This window comes from Bactrocera tryoni, chromosome 4, assembly GCF_016617805.1.
Source record: "Bactrocera tryoni isolate S06 chromosome 4, CSIRO_BtryS06_freeze2, whole genome shotgun sequence".
Taxonomy (NCBI): domain Eukaryota; kingdom Metazoa; phylum Arthropoda; class Insecta; order Diptera; family Tephritidae; genus Bactrocera; species Bactrocera tryoni.
The window spans coordinates 7,734,629-7,746,916 of NC_052502.1; the positions used below are offsets into that span (position 1 = coordinate 7,734,629).

The 12,288-nt window shown below is 36.4% G+C and overlaps 2 protein-coding genes across 7 annotated transcripts; one reads left to right on the forward strand and one right to left on the reverse strand.

The window, feature by feature from the left end:
* Positions 1-1,002: 1,002 nt before the first annotated feature.
* Positions 1,003-5,739, reverse strand: LOC120774200 (transmembrane GTPase Marf). Of its 4 annotated transcripts, none has more exons than XM_040103643.1 (11): positions 5,650-5,739; positions 4,462-5,075; positions 4,115-4,404; positions 3,710-4,048; positions 3,576-3,587; positions 3,223-3,339; positions 2,599-3,160; positions 2,292-2,536; positions 2,061-2,219; positions 1,791-1,987; positions 1,003-1,726 (listed from the first exon to the last, which is right to left on the reverse strand). In XM_040103643.1, the coding sequence occupies exons 2-11, from the start codon at positions 4,694-4,696 to the stop codon at positions 1,525-1,527; spliced, it is 2,358 nt and encodes a 785-aa protein (XP_039959577.1). In that variant the 5' UTR covers positions 4,697-5,075; positions 5,650-5,739; the 3' UTR covers positions 1,003-1,524. The 4 variants fall into 4 exon arrangements, with proteins under 4 accessions (XP_039959577.1, XP_039959578.1, XP_039959575.1 ...); XM_040103644.1 differs by having other exon boundaries at positions 4,462-4,546; positions 5,650-5,737; XM_040103641.1 differs by having other exon boundaries at positions 4,462-4,693; positions 5,650-5,732.
* A 619-nt stretch (positions 5,740-6,358) lies between these two features.
* On the forward strand, positions 6,359-12,233 carry LOC120773481. Of its 3 annotated transcripts, none has more exons than XM_040102408.1 (8): positions 6,359-7,633; positions 7,906-8,425; positions 8,483-9,409; positions 9,477-9,713; positions 9,790-9,888; positions 9,960-10,052; positions 10,216-10,525; positions 10,587-12,233. In XM_040102408.1, exons 1-8 carry the CDS (start codon positions 6,428-6,430, stop codon positions 11,887-11,889), a joined length of 4,695 nt encoding a protein of 1,564 aa, XP_039958342.1. In that variant the 5' UTR covers positions 6,359-6,427; the 3' UTR covers positions 11,890-12,233. The 3 variants fall into 3 exon arrangements, with proteins under 3 accessions (XP_039958342.1, XP_039958343.1, XP_039958344.1); XM_040102409.1 differs by having other exon boundaries at positions 10,219-10,525; XM_040102410.1 differs by having other exon boundaries at positions 9,790-9,882.
* The last annotated feature ends 55 nt before the right edge of the window (positions 12,234-12,288 follow it).

Consider the following 12,288-nt stretch of genomic DNA (forward strand, 5'->3'; position numbering starts at 1 on the left):
AGCAACTTGGTAACATCGAACATTCTTGTTTATTTTATTTTTGGACTTCTTTGCGTTATTTTGACACCTCTTTCGCAATCGAAGCAAACATGTCCTTGCTGCGTAGCTGTAGGTGTTGTCAACACCGTGCAAAAAACAAACGAGTTGAGTCATTCAACAATGAAGTTTTAACCACAAAGTAAACAAATTAAGCAAAGGCAAGCAATCAGCTACAACAACAGTGAGCCTCGCGTGCCGAAAATGCAGTTGTAGTTAAAACTCAACAAAACCGGCTCCTATTAGTATGCACGCGACACAACACAGTTACCCTATGTTGTACATGATTACCACATTCACATAAACGTACATGGGTATATTAAGGGACGCTATGGTTATTGTATTGTTGCTAACGCACCAACACTGTGCTTCAGTGATGGTCACACAAACAGTACGTTGGACGGGTTCAAGGACGTTGATTTCTGCAGAAATTTCGCAACTGTAAAGAGGAAAAATGCAAAATTGTCCTCAAGAGTAGTATTGCCTTGCATATTTTTAACATTAAAGCAATAAAATTGCTTTGTAATTTCGGGCGCGTGCTTCGTATATTGCGTATCGCTTGTTGGCCCTGATCTGAATTTCGATTATTATATAAGTGGTTACTGCAATTCCAAGAAACTCTCACGAACACAAGTCAGTCTGAATATTTGATTGTTTGGTTGAAATCAAAATAAACACACCCAAATGGGGGATGAATGGATAGCATTACTAAATATGCTATAGATTAAAGCCTCCCTAAAAGCCGTCTTAACTAACAGAATGTTATAAAAGCATGAATAACTCAACGTGAAAATTGCTTTTATCTTTAAGACAAGAAAATCACTGCAATTTCCAGCTTGTTGCCTGAATCCTTCGTTAAATGACGTCATTGAGTTCTAAAACCTAAGTGGCCACATTTACAACAAAATATCTTAATTTCGAAAACCCAAAATCTTTCACAATTATTATATTAATTTCAATTTTTTTTTACTCAATTTTATTAAACTGTTTGATTAGAGTGTTACAGTCACTTAGCTAAACATTTTTCATCAAATATAGTATATGTACATTTAAAAAAAAATAGTTCAGTGTTAGCATTTTGCTATTAACAAAAACAATACATATTTAAAGAGATATCGTAAGAACTACTTATAAATTGCCAAACCGCCAAATGCTGTTGACCTCCGGTCCCAGTAGAAGAGAAAACGTAATTGTTTAAATATAATGTATATAAATATGAGCAACATAATTAATACACGTGAAAGTTGCCGAATAAAGTTAAAATATGATTTTATGATTGATGAAAGGTCAACAAAATAAGTGTATTCATCTAAAAGGTAATCAGCATTGTACATTTGTACGCCGACGAACTGACACAAATTACTGAAACTGTGTATAAATTGTCTTAAACAAACATTATTTGCTTTATAGCTTTAAATTTCACTACACACACATGCGAAAAATTGAAAATGTCGAGCGCATGCACTATTTTTCCAATTAAATTTATAGCTAGTTTATCCTAATATAGTTGTTCTCGAAAATATCCAGTTCGTTTTGAATATAGTTGGCCTTGTTGCGCAGCAATTTCAACTGCTTCTGATTGGACTCAAGAACAGTGAGTTGCGATTCAAGGCTTTTGAGTTCGTCATTCATGTCGGTTGTGGCATTGTCCACCAAACGGCAGAGGCGCGCAAAGGTGCTAGACAATTCCCTGTGAAATTTCACGAATTTTTAGAAATATTGAAACAATTATGCGCATAAAAATAGGGGCTTACTGTTGCACTTGATGACTGCAATTCGCCGATGTGAGATCGACAATCATTTTTAGCTTTTTGGTGGCGTGACGCACATATTGCGATTTGAACGCACGCTCCTTGGCTGAGTTAGTCCATGACAAGCGTTCGTATAAGTATATGCAACCATAAAGGGCACCAACACCGAGTAATACGCGCCAACCGATTGTCTTTAGCATCTGTCAATACGAAATATTATTAAATTACATAATTACAGCAAGTGAAAATCTAATATTGCACTTCTATACATACAATTCCAGCCACGATTAGACCGCCTACAGTACCCTGGGAGCCCACAGACGCCAATGCGAAGCGTGAGATAACGGAAAGCTGCTCCTGTGTAATGCCGCCAACCGGGCGTGGTATCAGGCATAACGGCGTGTCGGTGCCCGGTGTTGAAGGCGATAAATTCTGCAAAAATAAGCCAAATTTTTTTAAGACAAACCCTTTAAGGCCGAAAGAAGTCTAATTATTTCTACTCACGCCAATACTGCTTGGCCGATTTAATAGCACCGCCGGTCCTTTCTTATTGCGTTCCCTGACTTTACCAGTAAAACGTTGAATCATCGCTGTAATGCCCCAAGAGAATTTAAACTCGAGATCTTCCTGAAAGTCTGCACATAAATTCTGGCAATTGAGCGAATATAGCATTTCAAAGGGTTGTGTGCGTGTGGCGATTTTCGTTTGAACGACCACCTTCTCGTTCGGCACCAAAGTATACATGCGATCTGTTAGTAAATTACATATAAGCACAATTTAGGAAATGTAGCAGTTGCGGCAAACTTTTTACCCGTCATTTCCCTTTGTGCTGCCTCCACATTCATTGCCAATGCCATTGAGAGTCTAGCGCGCAAGTTCGAACCCAAACCAGATTCGACATGCGAGTTGAGTTCCTTCTTGTAGATATTCAATACTAGGGGCTCCGGATGGAATGGCATATTGAATTCATCGATCAGTACACCTAAACGCCAAATTTCCTCATTAAGCGCCTTTGACACCTTTTGCTCCACCTCTTCTACCATATTGTGTATCTTGAGCTTCATGTCTCTGGTCACTTGCATCATTTGCGTTTCGGTGCCTTGTATACGTTCAGTAAGTAGGGTTTTTTGGTCCATTTTCAAATTTCTGAATATAGTTGTACGCTCATGAATGTTATCCAACATAGAGCACATGTCACCGGACAGACTTTTACCACGCGAGCTATGTTGCTCGAACTTGGTTTTGACGGCGCTTTGCGAGATGCATTCTTCGAATTTGCGCTCGAAATCTTGGAACTCAAAGTAACGTACCTGGAAGCCTTCAGCGATGGCGCCCAAATGTGGTGGATTGCCTTTGGCCTCCTCAAGACGAGCCTATAGTGGGTTATTTATTTACAGTAGTTGTTTGTGCAAAAATATTTTAATTATTTATTTACCTGAAGAGTTTCTCGTGCTGATACAAAGAATACGCGTTCGGCTGCTTCCTTTTCATTGCTTACTTTCAGTTCTTTCGTCAAAAAATCAATGCAACGCTCCGTATGCTGCGACTTAACCTAAAAATATATATTAAGTAAGTAAACAATTTGTGATAAAAAAGCGTATGAAAAGAAAATATGCGCATAAAATAAAAAATGATGTGAAAAGCTCTTCAAATAGGTATGCATACGACTCAGCATAATTTTGCATATACATACATACATATGTGTACTGAGTCGAGCGTATTTATGTAAATACTATATATATGTATATGGTTTTATGAAAGCTAGCAAAGGCATTCTAACACTTTTACCTTTTCGAGCTCCTGCTTACGCAGTCAACATTAACAGTTTACACATTTAAACGAAAAAAAGTTAAAAGTACAAACTCAATTACAAACTACATGAATATTAGAAATTTTACTACATTTAATTTCAGTCTACATACCGAATCTTGGAACTCAGGTTCATTAGCGGATGCATCCCAACGATTGTTCAGTATGAAAATATTCGGTTTCGAAAGTTTTTGCGAGACAGTGTGAAAGAATTGCTTTTCGGCGCGTGTCATAGTCGATTCAGCATTTAATACAAGCACAAATACATCGGCATTAATGCAATGATTATCGATCCAATCATCTAAATTAGCTGATACATCCACACCAGGGGAGTCCACGAAGACGACATCGTCGCGCAACAAACTGCAGCGCTCTCTAGGCCAAAAAATGCGAACCAATGAACTTTCGCTAAGTTTCTCCTGGCAAAGCGCATTTGCTAATTGCTTGATATTCTGCAGACACGTAAACGTAAGATTTTATTAAAAACAAATCTTGCAAACATGATAACTGCAGCTTACCACTACATTAAGTTTTTCATCCGAACCTTCCTTGATCAAATAAGCTTCCTGGCCATCACAGCCTTCAACTTGGCAAAAACAGTTAGTTGTATGACCGATGCCACTGGGTAGAATTTTTTCACGCAACATAGCATTAATTACGGAACTCTTGCCATTCGATGTGCGCCCGAAAAAAGCGACCTTCATGTGATCCCTTGTGAGTACCTCACGTATCGCGGCCACTTTATGTACATAACTCTCGAAAAGTTCACGTTCCGCCTTGTCCACAATTTCTGCTTCTGCGTGCAGAGCTAAGAATTTTATTTTTATTAATTAGTTTTTCCCAATAGCTATGGCACAGCACTTACCATTAATAAATTGTGTAGTTTCGACAACATATTCCTCTATCTCGCCGTATATGTCATTGATCTTCTTCTTAGCTCTTACGAAGACCTGCAACGGTGATTTGTCATTTTGCATGGTACGATTTTCAACCATCAGAGCGTTCGGATTATAGTTCGAAGTGGTTGCGCCGGCGTTTGCATTAGGGTTGGCGCCATTTCCAGTCACCATCGATATAGTGCGATTCAAATATGCCGCCATTATTACGAAAATAAAACGTTCTTAATATAAACAATGCAATTACGTTATGATATCCTTCTACGTTTAAATACTTTACAAGCCGTTATATTTGGTATATATGTACATACGTAAACAAGTAGGTGTAACAAAGGTACGACCGGGAAAACAAAATATCTATCGAAATAAAATATCTCGTTTTATTCGCAAAAGTCTGGCAAAACAATGAAATCAAAGTATTTTGAAATATATTGTTATAAATTTATCAACACCAAACAGTTTTCCTAAAACTGAAAGACTTCAATATTATTTGAGTCGAAAACTGAAGGTGTCTTGTATAATTTTATGAAAGGTGCGCAATGGTGTGTAAGCCAAGTTGTGTCGATAATCATTTAATAAGTGGCTGAAAACAAGACAAACAAAATAAAATAATTCAATATATTTAACTAGATATAAGTAAACAAATGAATATTTTTGGAAACTTTGTATAAAGTAAAAAAATTCTAATAAGAAACTAAGAGCTAAGCAGTAATGCGTCTTATTTGTTCTATAAATACATACTAAATCATATTGGTCTTACTCTAATCGTTATCGAAGAAAGAATAACTATGTAAATAATTTAGACTGTTAAAAGTGCATTTATGATTACAAAGTAGATTAGGTTATCAGTTAGAAAAGTGAAATAATTTCTAATTTTATTTATTTTTTTGTTTTCTAAACACATAAGTTTGTGAGAATGTAAATATAAATGCATTAAAAATATGACATGTGTTTTAGTTCGCAGAAAATTTTTTGATAATAAATATGTAAAAGAAATGTCAAAGCACACATCTACAACACATGTTTCATTTGCATACTACGACGTTGGAAAAGTCTCAAACTTAAAAGCTTTATTGAAAACACAAGATTGACATCAGCGGCACTCACTCATCACACGAAAAAATATGTACGAGGCAGCAATGAAGAAATCAACTAACCTGATTGTTTTCGGACATTTTAGGCGCGTCTTTCGCTCATTCACTGCAGTTAACACGAGCCGGACTGCCTCAGATAATCTTATATAAAATCCTAAGTATTTTATTAATATTGCCTTTTTCAAACAAACTTTTTCACAATGTTTTTCTAGCAAAATTATGATGTCTACAAAACCAAAATGATGTAACCAAAATCTTTCAATTAGTTTGACAATAGAACTGTCAGTTGTGGATGCAAATGGTAACGTGTTCGCATAACGGGGTAATCGGTTTCTTAAAATTTCAAAGCTGCCAACCCACTACGGACTTTTAATTATAATGGAAATATGAATATGTATATGTTAATTTTTATGTATTTTGTATGATGAAATAATAAATTAATTCATTTATATGCATATTAACCTTTCTCTTTACTCCAGACATATTCAAGGATATCTCGAAAACTCCAGACGTTATTCTCCTTGTTATAAGAATACCATACCATGCCAATTGTATTAAAAGATTTCCATTTGATGAATTAATTTAAACTGTATAAAATACGATTTAAGCTCTCGATTACTTTAATATCCTATTTGAGCTATGGACATCTATTTAGAATTTGAAATAATTTCCACGTTAAACGGTTAACGTAATGTCAACCCTGTTGTAAAAGTCTCACGCGTCATTTGCGCCATTTGTATTAATAATCCGTTATAAACGTGTGATGATCGGTAGCGAAGATTATTTATTAATTGTGGAAAACTAGACATTTAAGAAAAGTTGTAACTTTCTTACAATAATTATGGCAGAAATCGTTGAACTTGAACGGCTTGAAGACCAGTTATACCAGTATCACCCAGAATTAAGACTCGACAGTGAAGAATTGAAATTGGAACGACGTAACAGATTGTTTATGCAACTGCAATCAAGTCAGCCTGAAGTGCAGCTGGTTGCACTAGATGCTGTTTCTTCACTTACGAACATAAAGAGTATGTTAGAAAAGTGTAAGGACGTTGTACTTGATTATTCCCATATAATTTCGCCGCCTACTATGTCTTCTATTGAATCTAGCGGTGATGAGTTTGTAGGCACCCAAAGACCACGACGTACGGCAACACGTAAACGAAGAACCACATCTATTCAATACAATGGGTCTGAAGTAAGTAAATCTCAGTGTGGTCGAAAAGATGATTCGCCTCTTTCGTTATCTATTTTAATACCTCAAGTAGTAAAGGGTTCAGAAAAAATGGAAATTTCGATTGACTTGGGGGAACTTGATGCTTCTCAACGATTATTCGCTAGTCGAGTTGACGAATTGTTGCGTAAACGATCGAATAGTAGCCACCCGATAGAAGATGCGCCCTCGAAAGAAAATCTGAATAGCAATAAATGTAAAGATTTCCATTTGCCCATAGCTACATCAAGTACTATTGAGACTATTAATGAAAATGCTGAAAAGCCAGAAGATGAGATGTTATCACGTTTAATATCTCAAGTGCTTGTCGAAAATCAGGAGACAGAAACTTTACAAGCCACCAATCTACTTGATAATATCAATAATAATGAACGCAGTAATTACAGTGCGGATGTGCCTGATCATGTTGAATCTTCAAAGGAGCAATTTGTGAAGAAAAAACGCCAACGAAAATCGAAAAAATCAACAAATGTAGAAAAAGGACCGCCGAAAAAACGTGGTCGAAAACCGAAAAACAACCCTGAGAAACAAGGTTCTTTAGAATATGCGGAAATGGCTAAAAGCGACTTGGCTAAGTATGTTGAACTTTTTTCTAATACTTGTAATATGGCAGGATCGGTCACACCTGCGGCTTCATCCACAATATCGCAACAGTTGGTTACATCCACGACTCATTACTTGGATTCGAGCGATCAGCAACCAATCACATATTATCTTGAAGGTAATTGGGAAAATGGTGGAAATTGTCAACTTTTACAAACCGATAATACGCACATTGATGGTGGTCAAGAAGAATTCAATATGGCAGAGTTGGTTAGTTAATTCATAAATATGCATATTTTGTTCACTCACGTACAATTTTTTTTTTATTAATTAATTTAAATTATGAAATTAGATTATTGCTATTCATTGGTGCATACATATATTTATTTAGTTAATATTCCTTAAATTAGTTTGATATTTCCTTCATAATTATTTATTTTCCTTGTTAAATAAAATTTAAAATGAATTTTTGTGTTATTTATTATTATTAGATAAAAGTAGCAAATTAATATTTTGATGTTATTAATAACATATTAACATAGGTAAATTACATAGACAATGTAGGCGATGCTGGAAATGCAATAGCGCGTGTTCTTGATGCCCCTACTACCTTGCCTGTTTTGGTACAGGACTCACAAACGCAAAGCAATGCAATTGTTCCTCCGCCAGCGCATGTTTCCGATGTGTTGTTGGATTTATCGAAGAAGTCTACAATATCTTACAGCCAGATCGCACCATCTATTAATAATGTACCCATCGACACTGACAATCGGGATCTAATGCCTCTGGACCTGTCTTTAAAATCGTCAAAACTGATTCAAAAGGCCTCTCACAGCAACAATAACTTAACGCCTTTAGAAACTAATTTTAATAATAATTGTGCTGGAAAATTAAATGAAACGGCGGAGGGTGTTTTTGGAGAGAACGATTATGTTTCCTTTAGAGCAGCTTTAGACATGCCTCTCATTGACCTTGAAGATAATATCAATGCCTTTATGCAATTAACCAACAATGAGGCAATTACGACAGCTGCTGCAGCAGAAAATATTTCAACAGATTGTGGTGAGTTGCATAAGATTTACGTAATAATTCGTATTATACAATTCGAAAAATTTTCAGCACTACTGACTAAGGAAACAGCTAACAATCCACTACCGATTTGTGACTTTGAACTCGGTGAAATTCTTTCCGAGACTACTTTATGCAACAACAATTACAATCACAACTCCCAATATAACAGTAAAACCAATGATTTAAATTCGAATGTTGTGAAAAATGGCGAAAACGCCTTAGATCAAAGAAAAGCCAATGATATTACAACAAATATTGAACGGTTAATGAATAAAACGGTCAACGCAAACGAACACACTAATACTGTCGAAGTCGGTGTGTATGAAGGTTTAACTCAACGTAATTGCGATGCCACTTGCAGTCAAGACAGTGATAGAGGGCAATGGTTAGAGGAACTCTCTGTTGCTAAGGAAAATACTGCCTCAAATACTGAAACTAAAGTAGCAAATGTGGCAGAAAATAGTGCAAATAAAGCAGAATATTCTTCCACCGTTGATGGTATTGGTCATATTGATGAATTACACGGAGATTCAGGTGATTTGCTATTCGTGGACACAGAAACACTCTTGGCAAACAAATCAAAATCAACATTTGATGGACTGGTTAGTGCCACACAATTAGATACTCCCAGGGAATATTTTGCTGCAAATGAGGTCAGCCCAACAACTAGCGCTAACCAACACGATACTGGGAACAATGAGGATGACGCTTGTGATTTGTCAACAAAAGCCGATCAAAGTATTGATTTAGAAGAAGATAACCAGAGTCATAACGTTAGCGTACATTTAGAAATACCACATCTACCGCAGTTGGAAAGCAATTCCGAAGAGTTCACTTACGATTATGAGACGGGTCTTGAAAGCATTGAAGATAAGGACACTACCGTAAATGCTGTGTCAGAAAACACACAACAACCTGTTGCAACACAACAATACACTGAAGAAAATAATGCCAACGAATCGCATAAAAGTGACAGTAAGTAAAAAAGTAGAATCGGGCAAATGTTAATATGTATTTTTATACGTATTTTCACTCTTCTTAGACTTAAGTTGCAATGATTCAGGTATAGGAAATTCTGTAGTTGGCAATGTATGCGAAAGTGCGGAGGAAGTAGAAAAATCCACGCTGACGTTGCTTACTAACAACAATCACTCAACAGTTAGTAATTTCATAACAGAGGAAGCACCGGAAATACCGACAAAGTCGACCGGAAATGTTGATACAAATATAAACATTGAAAGTGATGAAGAAAAAGAGCAGACGGATAAATTCACCGAAGGTATGAGATGCCAACATTATGAAAGTAGGTTCCTAAAACTTTCAGATTCTAAGCAGTTTTTTTTATATATTCAAAGGCAAATCTATTGTAGAAGACAGCTTATTCCTGAAGGATTTTGCTAGTTGCTGTAAGCAGGAAGAGGCAAATACAGCCCAAGCGCAAATAACTGGTACAAGTACAAATTATAAGCATATATATATTTTTTGTTTTTAATTTACGTTATTATATATGTATATGTATATCAAGAAATATGTAATGAAATAGAAAGCTGTCGTAAGGAGGATGCCGACATTTCCTGTAAACCGGGGAGTGTAAACGCATATAGTGCTTCAGAAACTGGTAAGTCATCCCTGCAATTTCCGAAGAAATTGTTAAGATCGAAAAATTATAGCATATCGCTGCCGTACGAACTGTCCAATCAAACTCAGTCTTTTTTATTGTTGTATAAATATTTTGAGAATATTTTTATTTTAAGCAAATTGTGTAATTTATTTTTGCATAGAAGCAGAAGATCTAAAGCAACGAAATCGTAAAGGCAATGAAAATTTCGGCCAATCTGCGGACTTATCTTTGGAGGGTCCACAAGATGGGTGTACAGAAAAAATGGTAGCTTTTTCGACTCACCACAACGCCTTCGAAGCAGATCAAAAGCAAGCGATTGAAGGAGTATTTGTTAATGTAAAAGCAAAACAACCCGATACAAATCGCAATTTATCTGTGCTGGAGATGGAATTGAAAATGGATGATGACTGCTTGGATTTCGAAGATGAAATGGAAGACGATGCGCTATCTCTAGCAACATCATGTTTTAAGTACGAAACATTAATATATTTGTGGTTATGTTTTTGAAATGCCAACTACTTCTTTTTCCAGTTCATCAGATGATGAGCGGTGTCCCGATATGGATCGTACTCCTGTAGCAGAACTTAAGTCAGTTAATACAAATGAGAACCACGAAAATATGCAGGTCGTGCATGTCGAAAATGAAGAAATGGTGGACGATAAGAGTATAGTTGTCAAGGTAGAAGCTGCACAGTGCTCTACGCACGTGCCGAGTGATATTTTAAAAAAGTTCAAAATACCGAAGATCTCAATGACGACCGCAACGGCAAAACACGCTATTCCAGCAGAGGACGTGACCACAGCAGGCGCATTACCCATGGTCATAGTGCCAACGAATGCCTTTAATAAGCAAGTAATTAAAACGGAACGGGATGCCATCAAACTCGTAAACTTGGAGAAAATCACACGCACAGTACAAAATGTGTGCGCGGTAACGCCGCTAACACAACAGCAACCGGCGTACCAGCCTCAAACTACTGCCAGCACTCCAATTTCATTCGACACCATCAAACCGCTTATGAGCGACATATTGCAATTGCCGTCATCTAGTAACGAAGCGGATGTGACGGATTTGAAAAAAGTTAATGATAACACACAAATTGCACATATGAGGGGGGAATTAGTCGGTAATAGTGGTGATGGTCTTAACTCCAGTCGACACGCAATAGCCATCGCGAGGACCTTTGGTGTCACATGTTTGCCTTTCCTAGTGGACCGATGCTTTAAGCTCGGCAACTGTAAATTTTCGCACACATTTCGCGAGTCGGAAACAGTCGGAAATATTTTGCTTACATTTTCAGAGGTGGACCTAAATATTGCTTATAGATTTGCCTATAATCATGAAAATCTTTTTCGCCGTTACATGCACGAGTTCTGTCGTGCCTACTCAACGCGAAACAATCGCATAAAACTGTTGCATATGGCGCGTGACTGTGTGCGGTACCATGATGGTAACAAGCTATTGATGACAATATTTCATAGTCTGGAATATTGCGGTCTAAACAAAATCAATGCATGCCGACAGATCTTAATTTACAGTCAAGATAGATCACAAGCAACCATAGATGTTTTGTTAGAAATTATATTCGAGGCCGATTGGACTATGTTTTGTGATCACATCGAGAAATTCATTGATATTACTGCATACAAATTTCGTGTGAAGGTGTTGCATCAAATGGCGCCAACCATCTTGCAGGCAAATGATCAACGTATGACTTCGCTGTTCTTCAAATGTCTCGTGAATTTAGATTCAAATGATGTCGGTCTTGTTCAGACCTCACCCATACTCATGCAATTGCTGGAGCTGATAAAGAATGGACAAATATGCCGGTAAGTGTGTTGTGGTGCTGAATTCATTGCTAAGCCTATATACTGGTTACACAGGCAAATGTGTGTAAGTCAAACTGAGCTTTAACTTGTACTTTTTATACATACATTTATACATTTAAATATTATTCATAGACGCTTTAAGACTTACCTCTCACAAAGGTATTACAATTCAAAGAATACAATTCTTATGTTACTTTTCAACTCAGGATTTCTTTTATTGCATTGGTGATAAAAAGATCCTGAATAAAACATACTTTACGATAGAAAGATATTTATTTAAAGTACTACTTATTATATCGAACAGAATTTTTGTAATAAACTGAATAAAAATGAAAATGTATAACCAAACATACGCATTTTATATAATGTAATCATATGAAAAGCCAATAAAGAAACATGGGAG

Coding starts and splice junctions, on each gene's coding strand:
- LOC120773481 (XM_040102408.1), top strand. CDS start 6,428: ATGGCAGAAATCGTTGAACTTGAACGGCTTGAAGACCAGTTATACCAG. Junction 9,714..9,789: donor GACGGATAAATTCACCGAAG/GTATGAGATGCC, acceptor ATATATTCAAAG/GCAAATCTATTGTAGAAGAC. Junction 10,526..10,586: donor CTAGCAACATCATGTTTTAA/GTACGAAACATT, acceptor TTCTTTTTCCAG/TTCATCAGATGATGAGCGGT.
- LOC120774200 (XM_040103641.1), bottom strand. Junction 4,049..4,114: donor ATGAAAAACTTAATGTAGTG/GTAAGCTGCAGT, acceptor ACGTGTCTGCAG/AATATCAAGCAATTAGCAAA. Junction 3,161..3,222: donor CAGCACGAGAAACTCTTCAG/GTAAATAAATAA, acceptor AACCCACTATAG/GCTCGTCTTGAGGAGGCCAA.